The sequence below is a fragment of the Chionomys nivalis genome, chromosome 10 (assembly GCF_950005125.1).
Source record: "Chionomys nivalis chromosome 10, mChiNiv1.1, whole genome shotgun sequence".
Classification (NCBI taxonomy): domain Eukaryota; kingdom Metazoa; phylum Chordata; class Mammalia; order Rodentia; family Cricetidae; genus Chionomys; species Chionomys nivalis.
In genome coordinates this window covers 25,661,270-25,682,762 of record NC_080095.1, presented here as the reverse complement: position 1 = coordinate 25,682,762, position 21,493 = coordinate 25,661,270, and the positions used below count along the sequence as shown (strand labels likewise).

At 39.2% G+C, this 21,493-nt stretch overlaps 1 protein-coding gene across 1 annotated transcript in view; it reads left to right on the top strand.

Annotated features, from left to right (window-relative positions):
- The window catches only part of Catsperb (cation channel sperm associated auxiliary subunit beta), a 176,294-nt gene that overhangs the window by 140,694 nt on the left and 14,107 nt on the right, over positions 1 to 21,493 (top strand). Inside the window, exons 18-22 of the mRNA XM_057782160.1 lie at positions 8,536 to 8,871; positions 11,647 to 11,786; positions 13,115 to 13,312; positions 15,081 to 15,191; positions 20,107 to 20,217. Coding sequence (XP_057638143.1) covers positions 8,536 to 8,871; positions 11,647 to 11,786; positions 13,115 to 13,312; positions 15,081 to 15,191; positions 20,107 to 20,217 — 896 coding nt within the window. The remainder of the gene's footprint in view (positions 1 to 8,535; positions 8,872 to 11,646; positions 11,787 to 13,114; positions 13,313 to 15,080; positions 15,192 to 20,106; positions 20,218 to 21,493) is intronic.

Sequence of the window (21,493 nt, the reverse complement as noted above, 5' to 3'; positions counted from 1 at the left end):
TGACCTGGGCCAGAGCAGACCTGAGACAGTGGAACTCCACAGGAACAGGTACAAGGGAGCAACTGCTGAATGAGTGAGCCAGAGCCAGAGCCAGAGACCACTGAGGGTCCAGACGTAAATCTAGGATATTCAAGGGAGTAGACCCAAGCCAGTACCCCTGTGGTTCTGGGCATGAGTCTAGTACCTTCAAGGAACTATGTCTGAGCCAGGGCCTCTGTGGATCTGGGCATGAATCTGAGACCTCTGAGAGAGTAGGCAGGAATCTCTGTGGGTCCAGTCATGAGTCTAGGACCTCAGAGGGAGTAGGCTTGAGCCAAGACCTCTGTGGATCTGGACTTACCCAAACCTGGAAACTCTGAGGGAGTAGACCTGGGCCAGAGTCCCTTATAGGACCAACCCCAAGCCAGAGACCTCTGCAGGAATGAATCCAGATCAGGGACATTTAGAGAAACAGGTCTGAGCTGAAAAACTCAGCTAGAGCTGGCCTGAAACAACAAACTCCAAGGGAATGGAGCAAACCCTGGGAGTGCTGAGTAACTTCCAGGAATACAAAGTGACCAAAGGGGTAACTAGAACCATGGCACTGACTATACCATGAGGATCAACTATCTGAGCCTTGGATTCACTGGCATCTAGAATATTAACCAACAGAATCACAGCCAGCCCCAACCAGCCATATTAGAGGAAAAGATGAATAGATAAGGTAAGAACACACATAACACCATAAAGAGCAACATGACACCAGTAAAACCTAAAAATCCTATAGCAGGAAGATTTGAACAACCAAATATAAATGAAGCAGAAGAAAATGACCTAAAGAATAACTTCAGGAGAATGTTTGAAACTCTTAAAGAGGAAATGAGAAATTCCCTCAAAGAAATGGAGGAAAGACAAACAAAAAATTGGAAGACATCAACAAATCTCTTAAAGAAACCAAGAAAAAGCAATTAAACATATGAAAAAAAACTATTCAAGACTTGAAAACTGAAATAAAGACAATAAAGAAAACATAAGCCAAGGGAATTATAGAGACAGAAATCATGAGAAAATGACCAGGAACCACAAATGCAAGCATAAAGAGCAGAATACAAGAGATGGAAGAGAGAATCTCAAGTGCTGAAGATACAGTAGAGGAAATAGACTCATCATCAGTCAAAGAAAACATTAAACCTAACAAAAGCTTAACCCAAAATATCCAGGAAATATGGAGCATCATGAAAAGGCCAAACTTAAGAATAATAAGCCTAGAAGAAGGAGAAGGTTGACTCAAAAGTACAGAAAATATAATTAACAAACTCATAGAAGAAAACTTTCTCAACCTAAAGAAAGATATGCTTATGAAGATACAGGAAACTTACAGAATACCAAATAGACCGGATCAAAAAAAGTCCCCTTGCCACATAATAATCAAAACACTAAAAGTATAGAGTAAAGAAAGAACGTTAAGAGCTGCAAAAAAAAAAAAAATAAATAAATAAACCAACAACCAAGTAACAATAAAGGCAGACCTATCAGAATTACACCTGATTTTCATTGGAGAAAATGAAAGCCAGAAGAGCCTGGTCAAGTGTTATGCAGATATTAAGAGACCACAGATGCCAGCCTAGACTACTATACCCAGCAAAACTGTCAATCAGCATAAAAGGACAAAACAAGATATTCCATGACAAAACCAGATTTAACCAATACTTAACCACAAGATCAAGGCTACATGAAATAACAGAAGGAAAACTCCAACCCAAGGAAGTTGGCAAAAACAACAAAAACACAGACAATTAATCGATAGTCTCACTGAAGTAAATCCCAAAGAGGAAAAAATACACAAATTAACATCACCATCAATGAAAACTAAATTAACAAGAGATAGCAATCACTGGTCACTAATATCCCTTAATATAAATGGACTCAACTCACCTATAAAACGGCACAGGCTAACAGATTGGATACAAAAAAGAATCCATCCTTCTTCTACGTACAAGAAACGCACCTCAACCTCAAAGACTGACATGAGATCAGAGTAAAGGGTTGGGAAAAAATATTCCAATCAAATGGACCTAAGTAACAAGTAGGTATGGCTATCCTAATATCTAACAAAATAGACTTCAAGATAAAATAAGTGAAAAGAGACAAAGAAGGACACTTTATATTAGTCACAGAAAAAAATCCATTATGATGAAATCTCAATACTGAACATCTATGCCCCAAATACAAGGACACCCTCATATGTAAAAGAAACACTTCTAAAGCTTAAATCATACATTAAACCCCACACACTAATAGGGGGAGACTTCAACACTCACCTCTCACCACTGAACAGATAAATCAGACAAAAAATGAACAGAGAAATAAGGGAACTAACCGATGCTATGACTCAAATGTACTTAACAGACATCCATAGAATATTCCATCCAAACATAAAACAATATACCTTCTTCTTAGCACCCCATGGAACCTTCTCAAAAATGCTCACATACATCGTAACAAAACAAACCTCAACAGATACAAAAAATTTGGAATAACCCTGTGTATCTTATCAGATCACAATGGTTCAAATCTAGAAGTCAACAGCAATACTAATTACAGAAAACCCACAAACCCATAGAAATTAAACAATGCTTATCTGAAACATCAAGAAAGAAATTAAGGGAGAAATTAAAGACTTCCTAAAATTCAATGAAAATGACCACACAACATTCCTAAATTTATGGGACACAATGAAAGCAGTGTTAAGAGGCAAGTTCATAGCACTAAATACCTACATAGAGAAGCTGGAAAAATCCCACACTAGTGAATTAACAGAACATTTGAAAACTTTCAAACAAAAAGAAGCAAACTCATCCAAGAGAACTAGAGGCAGGAAATAAATTGAGGGCTGAAATCAACAAAATAGAAACAAAGAAAACAATACAAAGAATCAATGAGACAAAGAGTTGGTTCTTCAAGAAAATCAACAAAATAGACAAATCTTTATCCAAACTAACCAAAAGGCAGAGAGAGAATATCCAAATTAACAAAATCAGAAATGAGGAGGGCAATATAACAATAGGCAGGGAGGAAATACAGAGAATCATGAGGTCATATTTTGAAAACCTGTACTCCACAAAATTGGAAAACTTAAAGGAAATGGACAACTTTCTGAATAAATATCACTTACCAAAATTAAATCAAGACCAGATAAACAAGACCAGATAAACAGGGCTGGAGGGATGGCTCAGTGGTTAAGAGCACTGACTGCTCTTCCAGAGGACCCGGGTTCGATTCCCAGCACCCACATGGCAGCTCACAACTGTCTGAAGATCCAGTTGCAGAGGATCTGACACCTTCACACCAATGCACATAAAAAATAATGCTAAATAAAAACATAAAAAAAACAAAAATATCCTTAAAAAAAAAAAGACCAGATAAACAAATTAAATAGACCTATAACTGCTGAAGAAATAGAAACAGTCATCAAAAGTCTCCCAATGAAAAAAAGCCCAGGACCAGATGGTTTCAGCTCAGAATTCTACAAGATTTTCAAAGAAGAACTAATACAAATACTCCTCAAATTGTTCCACACAATAGAAACAGAAGGAACATTGCCAAATTCTTTCTATGAAGCTACAATTACCCTGATACACAAACCACAGAAAGACATTACTAAGAAAGAGAATTACAGACCAATCTCACTCATGAACATTGATGCAAAAATACTCAATAAAATATTGGCGAATTGAATTCAAGAACAAATCAGAACCATCATCCAACCTGATCAAGTAGGCTTCATCCCAGAGATGCAGCTCAACTATGTTCATAGCAGCATTGTTTGTAATAGCCAGAACCTGGAAACAACCTAGATGTCCTTCAATGGAAGAATGGATGAAGAAAGTATGGAATATATACATATTAGAGTACTACTCAGCAGTAAAAAACAATGACTTCTTGAATTTTGCATACAAATGGACGGAAATTGAAAACACTATCCTGAGTGAGGTAAGCCAGACCCAAAAAGAGGAACATGGGATGTACTCACTCATATTTGGTTTCTAGCCATAAATAAAGGACATTGAGATTATAATTCGTGATTCTAGAGAAGCTAAATAAGAAGGTGAACCCAAAGAAAAACATATAAGCATCCCCCTGAATATTAACCTTCATCAGGCGATGAAAGAAGACAGAGACAGAGACCAACATTGGAGCACTGGACTGAAGTCTCACGATCCAAAGGAGGAACAGAAGGAGAGTGAGCACGAGCAAGGAACTCAGGACTGCGAGGGGTGCACCCACACACTGAGGCAATGGGGATGTTCTATCGGGAACTCACCAAGGCCAGCTGGCCGGGGACTGAAAAAGCATGGGACAAAACCGGTCTCGCTGAACATAATGGACAATGAGGACTACTGAGAGCTGAAGAACAATGGCAATGGGTTCTTGATCCTATTGCACGTAATGGCTTTGTGGGAGCCCAGGTAGTTTGGATGCTCACCTTAATAGACCTGGATGGAGGTGGGTGGTCCTTGGACCTCCCACAGGGCAGAGAAACCTGCTTGCTCTTTGGGCTGAGGAGGAAGGAAGACTTGATTGGGGGAGGGGGAGGGAATGGGAGGTGGTGGCGGGGAAGAGGCAGAAATCTTTAATAATTAAATAAATTAATTAATAAAAAAAAATTAAAAAAAAATCTGTCATTGTAATCCACCATATAAACAAACTGAAAAAATAAAAACCACATGATCATCTCATTAGTTGCCTAAAAAGCTTTCGACAAAATATTATATCTCTTCATGATAAAGGCCTTGGAGAAAACGGATACAAGGAACATACCTAAACATAACAAAGGCAATATACAACAAACCACAGCCAACATCAAACTAAATGGAGAGAAATTCACAGTGATCTCACTGAAATCAGGAGCAAGACAATGTTTTCCACTCTCTCCATTTCTATTCAATATATTTCTTGAGGTGCTAGCTAGAGCAATAAAGCACCAAAAGGCGATCAAAGGGAAAAAATTGGAAAAGAAGTCAAACTCTCACTATTTGTTGATGATATGATAGTTTACATAAGCAACCCCAAAAATTTTACCAAGGAACTTCTACAACTCATAAGCACTTTCAGTAATGTAGAAGGATACAAAATTAACTAAAAAAAATCAGTAGCTCTCCTGTATACAAATGATAAAAGGGATAAGAATGAAACCAGAGAAACATCACCCTTCACAATAGCCACAAAAAACATAAAATATCTTGGAGTAACTGTAACCAAACAAGTGGAAGACCTGTATGATAAGAACTTAAATTGTTTGAAGAAAGAGATTGAAGAAGACACCAGAAAGTGAAATGGTCTCTCATGCTATTGGGTAGGTAGAATTAACATAGTAAAAATGGCAAATTTACCAAAAGCAATCTAGAGATTAAATGCAATGCCCATCTAAATCCCAACAAAATTCTTCACAGACCTTGAAAGAATGGTACCCAACTTTACATGGAAAAGGAAAAAATACAGGATAGCCAAAACAATCCTGTACAATAAAAGAATTTCTGGAAGCATCACAATTCCTGACTTCAAACCCTACCACAGAGCTACAATACTGAAAACAGCCTCGTATTGGCATAAGAACAGACAGGAGGACCAATGGAACCAAATTGATGATCTGAATATTAATCCATATACATTCCAACACTTGATTTTTGACAATGAAGCAAAAACTATAAAATGGAAAAAAGCATATTCAATAAACGGTGCTGGCTAACTGGATGTCCACATGTAGAAGAATGAAAACAGATCCATATCTATCAACATGCACAAAACTCAAGTCCAAATGGATCAAAAACATCAATGTAAAGCCAGCAACACTGAACCTTATAGAAAAGAAATTGGAAAGTACATTTGAATGCATTGGCACAGGAGACCACTTCATAAATATAACCCCAGTATCACAGACACTTAGAGAAACAATTAATAAGTGGACCTCCTGAAACTGAAAAGCTTCTGTAAAGCAAAAGACATGGTCAACAAGACAAAACAACAGCCTACAGAATGCTAAAAGGTCTTCATTAACCTTACATCAGACAGAGGTCTGATCTCCAAAATATACAAAGAACTCAAGAAATTGGTTCTCAAAAGAATAATAATCCAATAAAAACTGGAGTACAGACCCAAACAGAGAACTCTCAACAGAGGAATCTAAAATGGCTGAAAGACACTTAAGGAACTGCTTAGCATCCTTAGTCATCAGATAAATGCAAATCAAAACAACTCTGAGATTCCATCTTACACCTGTAAGAATGACCAAGATCAAAAACATTGATGACACCTTATACTGGAGAGGTTGTGGGGGAAAGGGAACACTCCTGCATTGCTGGTGGGAGAGCAAACTGGTACAGCCGCTTTGGATGTCTGTATGGCGATTTCTCAGAAAATTAGGAAACAACCTTCCTCAAGACCCAGTAATACTACTTTTGTGTATATATCAAAAGGATGCTCAATTGTGCCACAAGGACATGTGTTCAACTATGTTCATAGCAGCATTGTTTGTTATAGCTAGAACCTGGAAACCACCTAAATACCCCTTGACTGAAGAATGGATAAGGAATATGTGGTATATACACAATGGAGTACTACATAGCAGAGGAAAAAAACCCAACATCTTGAATTTTGAAGGAAAATGGATGGAGCTAGAAAACATCATTTTGAGTGAGGTAACTGAGACACAGAAAGATAATTATCACATATACTCACCCATAAGTGGTTTTTAAACATAAAGCAAAGAAAACCAGCCTACAATTCACAATCCCAGGGAAAGTAGACTACAATGAGGACTCTAAAAGAGACATACATAGTTCTAATGTACATGGGAAGTAGAAAAAGACAAGATCTCCTGAGTAAATTGGGAGCATGGGGACCTTTGGGAGAGGGCTGAAGGGGAGGGCAGAGGTAGGGAGTGAAGCAGAGAAAATGTTGAACTCAATAAAAATCAATAAAAACGGAAACAAACTCTATATGGAGTGTCTTTGGTGCCCACTATCCTCTCAGGAGTAGATCAGTGTTGCTAGGAGCAGATGTATCTCATGTCAAAAGAATTCTAAGTTATGCAAACTTTTTTACATGCCTTTTTCTGTATATCATTGAAGTGTTTGAAGATTAACTATTTGGAGTATATCTTTATATATCTAAAAAGTCTTACTAACATTACTTTAAGTTGGACTATTATAGATGACTAACTGTATTTTTGTAAATGTGCATTTTAAATTATATATTACATTTTAAATTGAGCTGTATAAACACCATATGTTAAACAAGAGTAGAAATGTACATATTGTATAACAAATTTAACATTAAATTTATATCAATAAACTAAAATCCATACTAATGAAAAATATTTTGAGATTAACAGTTTTTTGGATTAAAGTAAATTCAGTAATCTACCCTTTTCCCCATCATTTCTATATCATACACCTCTTCCTTCCTTTCAAAAGAGATTGACTACAAGCAATAACAGTTTGAAATCAACCCCCTTTAAATGGGGGTCACTATGTATACTATCATATCATCTGCAAATAGCAAAAGTTTGACTTCTTACTTTCCAATTTGTATCCACCTGGTCTCCTTTTGTTGTCTTATTGCTCTAGCTAGAACTTATAATATGGTGTTGAATAGATATGGAGAGAGTGGACAACCATGTCTTGTTCCTGATTTTAGTGGAATCACTTTGAGTTTCTCTCCATTTAATTTGATCTTGGCTGTCGGCTTGCTGTATATTGCTTTTATAATGTTTACATATGTTTCTTCTATCCCTTATCTCTCCAAGACCTTTATCATGAAAGCGCATTGGATTTTGTCAAAGGCTTTTTCAGCATCTGATGAGATGATCATATGTTTTTTTTCTTTCAGTTTACTTATATGGTGGATTACATTGACAGATTTTCATATGTTGAACCATCCCTGCATCTCATGGATGAAGCTAAGTTGATAATGGTGGATGATTTTTGTTGATGTGTTCTTGGATTTGATTTGCCAGTATTTTATTGAGCATTTTTGCATCGGTGTTTGTTTGGGAGAGTGATGGTCTGTAATTTTCTTTCTTGGTTGCGTCTTTATGTGGTTTGGGTATCAGGGTAATTGCAGCCTTATAAAAAGAGTTTGACAATGTTCCTTCTGTTTCTATTGTGTGGAACAATTTGAGGAGTATAGGTATTAGCTCTTCTTTGATGTTTTGGTAGAGTTTTACACTAAATCCATTCACCGTTTTTTCTCTCTTCTTCTTCTTCTTTTTAGTTGGGAGACTTTTTATGACTGCTTCTATTTCCTTAGGGTTATAGGTCTATTTAAGATGTTCATCTGGTCCTGATTCTATTTTGGTATGTGTGTGTAGCACATATTCTTTATGAACTTCCTGTAAAACACTGTGCTTTAGTTGTAACTGCAGTTTGGAAAATGTGTTCTCAGACTGTGATTGTATCTTCAAAACTCAGATGAAAAATTCATTAATTATGATCACACATGTTTAGTGAAAATTTATTATTTTCTTTCATACCAAATCTTCTGTTTTATCTCTAGATAATACAGTAATCTTTAAAAATTCAGATAGAGAAAAGACCGTGGTGAGACCTGGCTACAGCAGCTTCCTGATCACAGAAATTGAAGATTCAAAGAATGCTTTATCGCTGGCCACTATGCCTCTTATGGTGACATCAACTTTGACCTTTCCAGCACATTCTTGGTACTTATTTGACTTTGGCACAGTTAATGGACGGAATTGGAACATAATTTTAAGACCATGTAATTATTGGGTTCAACAAAATGATCGTGATATCATATCCCCCAATGTTGTGAAGTATATTGATGTGGGAAACAAAGTGAATTATGAGCTTAAGTTGATACCTAATACACGTGGTAAGTTGGATTTTTATTGAGAACATAAAAAGGAGTTTTTTCTTTTCTTTCGTATAAAACATAACTCTTTGATATTCATTTTGGCTTTCACGATTGCTGGGATTCTACTACTAACAGAAGTACATTCTAATTACGGTTAATGACTTCATTCTAGGTTCTATATTAAATTTTTATAGACATTTTTAATGTTTATAGTTGCTCCAAAGTCTAGATAATAATCATTCTATAAAATGAGAAAATGAAGATAATGAGCAGTCAAAACTTATATCATAGGATAGCATAGATTTTTGTTGACCTTCTAAATGAAAACCTTTTCATTTCTTTGGTATGAAAATATTTGTCTTAGGTATTTTTTTAAAAAAATAGATTTACTTTTATTTTGTGTCTATGAGTGTTTTGGCTGAATGCATCTTCACCATATATCTGTCCATGGTTCAAAGAGGGTATCAAACCCCCTGGAACTCAAGGACACATGTTGTAAGATACCATGTGCATGCTGGCAATCAAACCAAGTTCCTCTACAAGCTTCTCAAGAGCCTTTAGCCACTAAGCCATATCTCTAACCCCTATTGTAGGCTTTTAATTCAAGCCAAAATTGATTTTACATAAAATACTATACTATATCTTCTATCTTAGTATATTTATTATAAAATCCTATAATCCTAGGCTGCCAAGATGTTTTAGCGAATTAGGGCATTTTTCCACCAAGACTGTTACCTGAGAACCACGATCAACATAGTAAAGGGAGAGAACTAAGAGCCAAGTCCCACACGTAGTCCTCTGGCCTTCCCAAGAGCACCATCTCATGCACACACTCACATGAATACACAAGATGCACTCACTCACACTCACATATTATAAAGTAAGTAAGTAAGTAAGAACACAAATATACAATAATAATGAAAAATGTAAGGACTCAGTGGATATAAACACTTGCCGTGCAACTCAGACAACCCTAGTTTGGCCTCTGGATCCCACAATGGAAAGACAGAATTAATTCCCATAAGTGGTCCTCTGACCAGCATATGCCCACCATGGCATCCATGGACCACACTTGAACACACACACAATCATATACACACAAGAGTAATGAAAGGCCTCTGTGCATGCATCCTAAGGATTATCTTGATTACATTAATCAATGTGGGAAGACCATCTTAATTGCAGGTGGGCCCATTCACCTAGACTGTGTGAATTGGCACAAGCAAGCTGAGAACCGGTGCGCATTAGTGTACTGTCTCTGCTTCTTGGCTGTAGATGAAATACCTGGCAGCTTCAACTTGACTTCCCCATCAGAAGTGACTGTACATTGAACTGTGAACTGAAATGATCTCTTCCTTCTGTACACTGAGCTCATGAGGGATTCTCTGAAGGTGGGAAAGCCAGGATTTTGACTCTTAGTATCCTGGTGCACCTAGTGAAAGCCTATGCTTTTTAAGAAAAGCAGTTTCTAGGTGTCTGTTATGGGACATCAAGTCAGAGATGTCAGACGTTTTATCCCATTTGAGTCACTCTTCAGATGTCTGCAAGTTTAAGTGAAGACTCAGTGCTTTTAGCAAAGCTTTTAAGGCCTACCAAACGGCAAGCACAACTGTTACAGCTCACATAGCAGAGGTCTTACCTACGTAAAAAAAACACACAAAGACACTAATGTGTGACATCCAAAATTCATACTATCTAAACTTCTCTAGCTAGCGCTTTTCTAAGAAGAGGTAAGGGGCCCAGAGTTCTTTGTCTTCTGTCCCCTGGCTGTCACTAACTGCCTCGGCTTTGCCTCTGTGTGGGCCCAAGTTCAATAACCAACGCCAAGAGATAACAGACTGAAGGAAAGGCTTTCTCCACCCAGCAAGGAAGGATACACTGTGAATATTTCCAAAGCACAGTCTCCCCAGGGGAAAGAAGCAAAAAGGCTTGACTTTTTTTTCCTTTCCTGAGAAAACTTATACATACTTCACATAGGACTATTGTTAGATGGAAACATCCTTGAACATGATATACATACTGTGAATATTTCCAAAGCAATTTCTCCCCGAGGGGGGGGAAGCAAAAATGCTTGACTTTCACATAGGAGTGTTGCTAGACGGAAACATCCTTGAGTATGAGATTATACTTAGACACACCCCACACAGGAGTGTCAACACATGGAAACATCCTTGAACATGATATACACGCTTATTCATACTTACACATACTTCACCCAGGAGTGTTGCTAGATGGAAACATTCTTGAATATGCACATTTCAAGATCATGCATTGTTCAAAAGAGGGCAGAAAACTTGATATTGCAGTGAAGGAAGTTCACCCTAGGTTACTATGAAGAGCAAGTCAGAGAGCCTGGGATGTTTTGTCTGACTCCTAAGTTTTTCTGGAGGAGGTTTTCCCAAACCAGTAAGTCTCACGGGCAAGATTGTGAGGGAGACTGGACAGGCAGCTCACATGGCTCTCTAGAGAACCGAGTTCAGTTCTCAGCACACACAAAATCTTTGCAGGGATATTAATAGTCATATATGGGCATCAGCTTTCTCAGCTCCATAGTTGTAGGTGATTATACCTACAAATTCCTGCCTGGTCCCACACATAATCAGAAGTACCCGAGTGACCTTGCTGTCCATGTGACAACCGGGATGAGAAATGAGGAGGGGAAGGGACAATAAATTTTCTGAGGAAAATATCTGTGAAGATAAATTTCCTAAGGACTATTAAGATGCCAATCACTACTCAGTTCTTCTTATAATTTTCGTTTGATAATGTTAGCTTTTGGCACTGTTTCCACAGGTCTGAGAATACTTGAGGTCCCACCAGTCATTGTAGTTGTTGGAAACCCATGGATATTGAACGTTAAGGTAGAAGGATATTTTGACTTCGTTGATAGCTACCATTTGAAGGTTGAGGTAGCTAGCAATTATTTCCAAAAAGTAAGAGAATTTTTTAAATTATAAAATAATCTGTTATCTGTAGAAAATATAGACATAGTAGTTATTAAAGACAAACTTAATCCTTCCATCAAGAGTAAGTAAGTAGCCTTAACATGTGTGGTATTTTATAAGACAGGGTGAAGGTTATAGAAATGTTACATAGGCATTCTGGTCAGGAGTATTGCACATCTTTAATTCCAACACTCTGGGGGCAGGAGCAGGCAGAGATCTCTGAGAGTTTGAGACCAGCCTGGTCTACACGGTGAGTTCCAGGCCACCCAGGGCTACATAGTAAGAGAATCTTAGAAGAAAAAACTTTTCATATTTTTATATTTCTAAACCTTTTTTTCTGATTTTATCTTTTCTGTTCTCTTCATTGTTAATCAGAAATTCTCTCTAGCACTTTTATGCCCCCCTTCATTTTCTGTTTTTCTTCTTCTTTTAGTTTTTTACTCCATACCCTACCCCTTCTTGTTTCATTTTTTACTTGGAATGTTTTGAACCTTGAGCCACATTAATTTTAGCTATCTTATTTTATGTGATTATTGATAGTATAGTACTTAGCTTAAATAAATTTGATTATATTTTCGCATCAGATTTGGTTCAGTATGCTACTCATATGGGCAGTTTATGTCCCCTCCCGAAGTGACACTTGGGCTCTAATGCTCAGCTTTAACTACCGACTTGACACAATCTACAATCACCTGGGAGAGCTTGTCAATGAATTTGTCTAGATCAGGTTGGCCTATGAGCTCACTAAGAAATATTTTGTCAATTAGATTAACAGAGGTAACAAGATCCACCCTGGGAATTAGTAAACAAAGAAACAGTATTGACAAACTCCAAGACAAAAACACTAGGGATTGGAACTGTGGCTCAGTTGGTAAAGTGCTTGTCTGGCTGGCATAGAGCAAGGGATTACATCCCAGCATCAAATATCTCAGGGACGTTAATGCATGCTTCTGGTCCCAGCACTTGGAAGGTGGAGGCAGGAAAAAAGACTAAACTTGTGCAAGTTATCTTCTGACCTGTAACACACACACACACACACACACACACACACACACACACACACACACGAAGAGAACCAACAAAACGTGAGACTACCGCAGTCCGTGTCGGGAGTTTTAAATACCTAATTTAATGTTGTTCTGTATCTCTCTGTTTCTTGATATTTCTTCTTTTCTTTTGGCTGGATTGCTACTTGCTTAGTTAACTCATTCACTGAAAACCAAAAATACATCTATCATATGTCATTCTCTGGTTTATTAAAATAATGTATTTGGGGTGTTTCCAGGATTCTAAACTCCATTTTCTGATGTTTCCAGGGTTCCACCTCAATAGGCCTAATTATATGGGAAGCATCGATCGAGTGCCCTGTCACTACCATGGTGCCCACCATGAAGAGCAGCTGCGGCTATCTCAGGGATATGTACTACATTCCTTCACAACACATACCACATGAAGCCTGGGCTAGTGGCGTGCACAAGGACAGACACGGTTTCAACATGATCAAAACTCTGCCAGTAAGAAATCTAGCTATAGCACCCATAGGAGAACAAGTGATAATTCTCTCGTGTGTGCTTCCATGACCATTCTGCCTTAGCATTTCTGAGGTGCTCTAGCACGTACAACATTTTCAAACTGTGGGTCATTTTGAGAACATAATAGTGATGGTCCATTTCTGAACTGTGAGAACCTTCTGAAATAGTTGTTTTTCTAACTAACTTCTCTCGTCACCATCAGTGTCATTAATACGACGATGGCATAATATTGGGTTTTGAGATTCACGCAGCTATTTTACCTTAGAGTGACTTGTCTCAAACAAATTACCTAATTGGTCCTAGTTTTCTATGTGTTTGGGCTTGTTTTTTGATTTTTCCTTGATAAAGTTACAAAATGTTTTTTTTCAGTTCTCCCATTTCAATATAATAATTTTTGCTTTTGTTTTGTTTGTATCTGTGAGTCTTTAATTTTGTTTTTCTGTGTATGAGAGTGGCCAGTATACATGTGTGCAAGTGTGTGTGCAGGTATGTCTGTGCAGGTATGTTTGCTCATGTAGTGTGGAGGTCAGCAGTCAACATTAGAATGTCTTCCTTCCATTGTTTCTCTGCCTTATTTCTAAGACAAGGTCTCCCACTGAGCCTAAAGATCACCATTTTTCTTGAACTGGCCAACAAGCTCCCAGGATAGGACTGTCTCTGACTCCAGCATTGGGGCCATGGGTGGTGCTAGAATTGGTTTTTCACTTGGGTACTGGGACCCAGGCCTGACACTTGTGTGGGAGACGCTTCCAGCTGAGGCATCTGATCAGCCATTTTTGTTGTGTTTTATTTTATTTGGGGATTCTTATGACCACTTGAAAACCACAAATTAGCTCATGTGCTGCTTTTAGTTTTGTGACAGGAAAAATAAGAAAACTTGAAGGTGTGTTCTAACACATCCCTGAGCCACACTTGAAGGTGTGTTCTAACACATCCCTGAGCCACACTTGAAGGTGTGTTCTAACACATCCCTGAGCCACACTTGAAGGTGTGTTCTAACACATCCCTGAGCCACACTTGAAGGTGTGTTCTAACACATCCCTGAGCCACACTTGAAGGTGTGTTCTAACACATCCCTGAGCCACACTTGAAGGTGTGTTCTACCACATCCCTGAGCCACACTTGAAGGTGTGTTCTACCACATCCCTGAGCCACACTTGAAGGTGTGTTCTAACACATCCCTGAGCCACACTTGAAGGTGTGTTCTACCACATCCCTGAGCCACACTTGAAGGTGTGTTCTAACACATCCCTGAGCCACACTTGAAGGTGTGTTCTAACACATCCCTGAGCCACACTTGAAGGTGTGTTCTAACACATCCCTGAGCCACACTTGAAGGTGTGTTCTAACACATCCCTGAGCCACACTTGAAGGTGTGTTCTAACACATCCCTGAGCCACACTTGAAGGTGTGTTCTAACACATCCCTGAGCCACACTTGAAGGTGTGTTCTAACACATCCCTGAGCCACGTCTCTACAATGCTGGGACACACCTGCATTAATTCTACGACAGCTGTTTAGGTAGTAAAAGTCATTTTCCCCTCTTTGCAGAGTTCATATTATATCATCATGGGTTAACATTTTGAGGCTACAGAAACTTAGGGGTAAGGTTACTGAAGAGGAGAAATTGACTGTGATACTGAGGCTAAATGTGAAATATTTGCATGGGATGATTGTCTAGAAAAATAAAATATTGATGTTTTGGTGAATAATAACGTGTGGCCCTCTTTATTTATTTAATCACTTGCAGGTAAACTACAGACCTCCATCTAATATGGGAATTTCTATTCCACTCACGGATAATTTTTATCATGCAGACCCTAGCAAACCCATACCAAGAAATCTATTTCACAAGTCAAAGGTAAATAATTTGTCTATAAATGGACTAAGTAGTGTCTGTTTTATATTTACTCATATTTATAAAAATATTACTCTTATATTTATAAGGAAAACTATGCTGATGAGAGGGTTTAGCTCCATCAAGACTGAACCTCAGTTTGACCCCCAGGAAACTGTAGAAGGAAAGAACTGATTCCTGCTAGTTTGCTCTGGACTCCACCCACTCCATGACATATGCACATCACACACACACACACAAACACACACACACAACATGCACACACACAGATACACAAATACATTCATACTTATTTGGTAAGTTGCAATTTTAGAAGAGAAAGTTTCTTTAGAGGGCACATCGTCACAGTTCTGGGATTTAATGAGACATTTCCGCCATTTTTATTACTCCAGGACAACTGCGTCCCCTGGTCAGCCTCTGCTGCTTTGGCCCCTTCAGCTACTCTCACACCCCTTTCCAGCTGTGGCGGTTTGATGTAATGGCCCCCATGAACTCATCGGGAGGGGCACTATTAGGAGGTGCGGCCTTGTTGGAGAAAGCATGGTCTTGTGGGCGTAGGCTGGATGACTCACACCTTTAATCCAGACTGAGACTGAGCGCACACCTCTAAAGTGGAGCATTCCTTCTGTGGTCATGGGGTCTCCTCCCAGCAATAGAACACTGACTAAGACAGCAGCCGAGAAGCTGAGGCAGACTCTCTCCTTGATTCTTGGCTCCCATGTAGATTTCAAGGCCACAGGTAGAGGAAGAGCCTTGTGTTTTCTGAGAGGAGGGCTTAGACCCATCTCATGTCTTTCAGCCTTGTAAACTGAATGGTGTCCAAGAAGGAAAGGCGACTCTTTGTTCTGATGTGAGCACGTTTAGACTCCTGCCATGTTAGTACTAGAAAAGAGGCTGGCTCCTTGGCCTTGGCACCACCTTTCTGCAGGAGGAATGAGCATGGCAGAACACAGGGCGGCATGGGGCTCACAGAAAAGGCAGATGATCTGGGGAGCCTCTGGAGCCTGATATGCAAAGAGAGCAGCATGCACTACAGAAAATTAGCTCTTCTCTTGCTAAGAACAAGTAACATCTGCCAGTCACATTCAAAATTTGGGGTACCAGCCCCTCAGATCCCTTCAAGGTCCAGCTAAGGTGCTGCAGTTGGCAATGAAAATATAACGAAGGGGATCTGTGGAGAAAATGAATGAACTCACCTGCGGTTCTCCCCTAGATGTCTGTTTGTTCTCTTCCTTGTCCTCCATTCTCTTCTTCTTTCCTAACTGACTCTAATTCCTTAGCTCTAGTTCTCTGTCTTAATTCCAATTCTCTGCTATCTCCCCTCCTCCTTCTTCAGTTTCCTATCTGCTAACTTCTGGGATACTTCTGCTCCAGCTTCTGTTCACTTTTTGTTCTTACCTAGCTATAAAGACCATAAAATCTTCCAGGCATAGAGAGTGACCAGTCAACCTATATAAACAGACAAGTGAAATTTTATGGCCCTTGGGCCATTAGCCCTTTTGCCAAATGTTGCAAATTCTAAGGGCCTTTTAGATCGGAAGTTTACACCAGTTTCTCTAAGCAGCTGGAACACAGAGGAGACCCAAGCCTCTAAATGATCAGATGCAGGGTTTGATGCCGATCAGAGTCACCAGTGGAGGTTCGTCCTCCTCAACGCTGGGGGTTGATGGTTAATTATTTTCTCTGAGAGTAAGAAATAAGTAGTAAATCTCCTGAACTAAAATCATCAGTGAAGTGAGGTGAAGTGAGCATGGGGAGTTAGGAATCTTTTAATAAAAGGTTAGTTTGAGGTCAATTTTTTTTTAAATCTATTGTAAGGTAAAACCAGGTCACACTTATTTTATCTGTCTGTGCAGCTTTGGGCATGTGATAATTTTATGTCGTTGGATATCTGGGAATGTCTTAAATGGGATACATTTGCCTGGATCCTAAACACTGATCAAATGCCTGCCAATAAAGATAATCTCAGGAAAGCCGATCTCTGCATTTACACTGAAGAAAGGAACAGAGACCTGGTAGTGGGAAGCAGGTTTCTTGATTGTGTGATAGTTTTCACACAAAGTTAGGAACTGTAATCCATAAACCCCAGTAGTTTAGGGGAAATTGTGCCCAATAAATCATCAACTAGTTCTGAACTGTGGGATATAAGTCTCAAATCTGTAACAGCAGGGGCTAAGCTACAAAGAGAAATCTACAGCAAGAAACAGTCACTTTATTCACAAGGCAATAATTCCAACATGCTTGCATCGTGGCCTAATCTTCCAGTACAGAGTCCCTGACTCTGATGGGTTGACCTTGTGAAATGAGGCTGATTAATTACTGAATGATTCCATGGCTTGTAGCATTTTAAAGGGAAAACATGGTTTTGGCTTCACATCTGACTTTTGTCAATGAGAGGCAGGGAGACAAAGCCTGAGGAATTTTCCCTTAGGACCTCCACTGACTGAAGCCACAGAAGAGCATTCCAGCAAGAGTCAGACCCGAGAAGCACTCAGTTTGGATAATAGAGTCAATTCATGCTGCACACCTTAGACTTTAGCATTGTTAACCTCTATTTTTCATAGAAAGGGACCTTAAGTGTCATAGTTATGATTATGACCGGAAAATTACATTGATAAAAGATGCTATTTGCCACCATGTCAAAGACTAAATGCTTTAAAAGTAAGCTTTTCAATAGCATATGCACTTGTTGGTTTATCTCCCTTAAGTATTTCCTTTTTGTCTGATGCGTTGGGGCCACCCTTCCAGCATGCTAGGGACAAAGGCAGACACATTTCTGTGAGTTGTCAAGTTGAGGCCTTGACAGGTCCAGCCTGGTCAAGTGAGAGAATTTCCTTTTGTAAATGAAAGGTTAAGGGTGTTCGTGAGGTTCATTGTTCAATTTTCAGGATGAGAATGCCATGCTACTCTAGTTCAACTCAGAGGCCACACGATCCTAAGCACACCCGGTCCTCTCGTTTCAATATAATGGTGTGACAGATCACTCAGAAAAATGATTATTGTCTTTGTACAAAATCCATATAGATATTTGATTTTTTCATATTTGTTGAAGTTCTTGGCTATAAGCCAAAGAGAAACACACATTAGGTTCTGGGCTGAGGGTCTTCCCCTTCACCGGTCCCCTTAATCTTCTCTGTTTCTGCAATCGTTCTTCAACATGACTGCCCCCAGCTCACTCTGTTCTAGCCATGTTGGCCTCCTCTCTGTTTCTCTGATATATGTCACCTCAGGTCTTTGCAGCTGCAGAAGAGCCTTTCATCTTCTGTCAGATGTCACCTCACAGTCCCCTTTGTCAGGCTCTGGCTTTAATGCTCTGCTTAAAGTGAGGCCTTCCCTGACCAATCCATGTAGAATGATAACCCCAGCTCCGCCATCCCTGATTCTCTATTTCTTCCTGTTTTCTCCATATCAAGTATTACTATTCTAGACATTTTACTCCTTTATTTTATTTTTGTGTCTTTCTGACACCACAAGAAAGTAAGCCCATAAAACAAGACTTATTTCTTTGTGATTTGCTTTATTTTCCTGTTATTGATGGTCAAGGCAAAGTCTTGTATATGCCAGCCAAGGGTTTTGTTTGTTTTTGACCTATTTTTACTATATCCCCAGTAGTCCAATGAATATCAGACAAAGGAGTGTGCAGAAATAGTTGAACAATTGTATCATGATGGCACACACACACACACACACACACACACACACACACACACACACACACGTGTTCTCCGCAGTTCAAGAGCCAAAGTAAGGAATGTCAGGAGTTTGACATCAGCCTGAGTGATAATGCCAGTCTGAGGCCTCTTTTAGTTACAGAGATAGACACTGTTTGGAAAAAAAAAAAGAACAAGAGTTGAATAAACTAATAATATACATTGCATTCATGTATACACACAGAATATCCAGAGGTTAACACACCTCTTGCAGAATCTTGTATTTAAGGGCAAGAAATTCTGCTCCAACAGTGAATCACTAAGACACTGAGTTTTCTAACTCCATTTTCTCCCAAAGATAAAACCTGCTTTGTTACTATAACCATTGCATGTATATTCTTACTTTCCTCGAGTTCCCCTCTCCATGATTTCCCTGGGTGCTAAGTTGGAAATATGTATAATTCATACCATGTAATTAAGAGTGACATCTGAAGCCGGGCGGTGGTGGTGCACACCTTTAATCCCAGCACTCGGGAGGCAGAGGCAGGTGGATCTCTGTGAGTTCGAGGCCAGCCTGGTCTACAAAAGCTAGTTCCAGGACAGGAACCAAAAAAGCTACGGAGAAACCCTGTCTTGAAAAAAAAAAAAAAGAGTGACATCCGACCCTTGGTTTATTTTGTTTTGTGTTCTCCAACAAGGTCTTACTTTATAGTCCAGGCTGGCTCAAACTTGCAATGTAGCACAGGCTGACTTGGTACTTCTGATCAAAGTGCCGAGTCGAAGTGCTGAGTGTACTGACATGTGTCAGCACAGCTACCCATGAAGAAGGTTTTGGAATGCAAGGTCCACATCAGCACGTCAGTGTTATCAGACACTGGTCAGCATTCTCTAAGTGACTGCCCATACATGCATGATACCCGGTGTCTTCATGGGCTTTCAGTCTAGTCAGAGAAACTTGCTATGAAATGAAGTCACAGAAAGGAAGTTGTGTCTTTTGTGCAGTGTTTCTGAAGAGAATGTCCATGAGTAAACTGGAAGAACTGTTGTTAGGTTACAATGCAGAAATACTGTTGCATCACTACTTGATAACCCTCCTGGGCCAGCACTGTGTACAGATCTACACCCTCGCAGCCTCTTATCGTATCATTAGTGAATTTTCTTCTTTTCTTGAAATTTTATTATTCAGATTATAAATATTTCCTAAGCACTTAATTTGGAAAAACTACAAATGATGAAAACAGGTCACCCTCTGTTACTTCTATCTACAGGAAACTGGCAAATTCAAACAGTGTGCTAATGCTACCAATCGGGAAATGTGCAACTGCTCAGAGAAACATAAGCTTTCCGATTTTCTTGATGTCTCAGATTGCAAAGAAAAGGTAAGATAATTTTTTAAAAATATTTATTTATTTATTATGTATACAATATTCTGTCTGTGTGTATGCCTGCTGGCCAGAAGAGGACACCAGACCTCATTACAAATGGTTGTGAGCCACCATGTGGTTGCTGGGAATTGAACTCAGGACCTTTGGAAGAGCAGGCAATGCTCTTAACCACTGAGCCATCTCTCCAGCCCAGGTAAGATAATTTGTAATTACCTGATGATGACGTGTTTCCTATTCCCGTGATTGGAAAGGTGCCTTTTAGTTAGACATGAAAACACAGACATGGGGCTTAGAGGCAGAGCTGAGTGGGTAAGAGTACTTGATGCTTTTGCTGAGGACCCAGGTTCAATTTCCAGAATCCAAGGCAGCTCACAACCTTCTATAACTCCAGTTTTTGAAAATCTGTTGCCTTCTTCTGGCTTCCACAGGCACTGTATGGATACAATTTAGAGACGAACATGCTGGCAAAAACCTCTATACATTAAAACATATCTTTAAAATAGTAATAATAATTAAATCTCACATGTGGAAATAATGCCTATTATGACTTATAACTAAATATGACATAGCTAAAAGTATTGGACTTTTGTACCTACAGGAATTAAGTAGACTTAACCCTGTGTAAAACAAAACCTGCCCTGACTTCTCCATTGCATGCAATGCATATAAAAATACATATGTAGACACACATGTCTGTGTGACAACGATGTAGAACTAATGAAGCACAATACCATGTAATGGTGAAATCTGGTTCATTACAAAGTTTTGCAGCTAGTATGTCCATGTTCTTGGGCATAAAGTTTATAGTCTTTGTAATCCAGAATTCAGTCCAGCAGTACTCACAAATAATGACAATATAAGAGATCTACGGTGCTAACTCAAGAGGACAGAGTGCTTCCTACTCATGCATGGAAACAACAGTTAAGATCCTCAGCACCTATAGAAAACTGAATGCATTTGTTGACTCACCTGTGATGCTCGTACTTGACAGACTGAAGTAGGTGATCTCCAGGCTAGACAGCTAGCTAGATGAGCCAAAGTGGTAAGCTCTGGGGTCAGCAAGAGACCCCACCTCAGCAAATAAAGTAGCAAGTGTTCAAGGAAGACACACAAAGGACATATGCTCCTTCATACCCTTGAATGCACACAATATGCACACCTACATGAACAAACACCACACATGAGCAAATATGCAAAAAAAGGCAGTATAATTGGTTAGTTAAGCAAATAAGTTCTGGGGCCTGAGAGATGGTTCAATGGGTAAAAACAC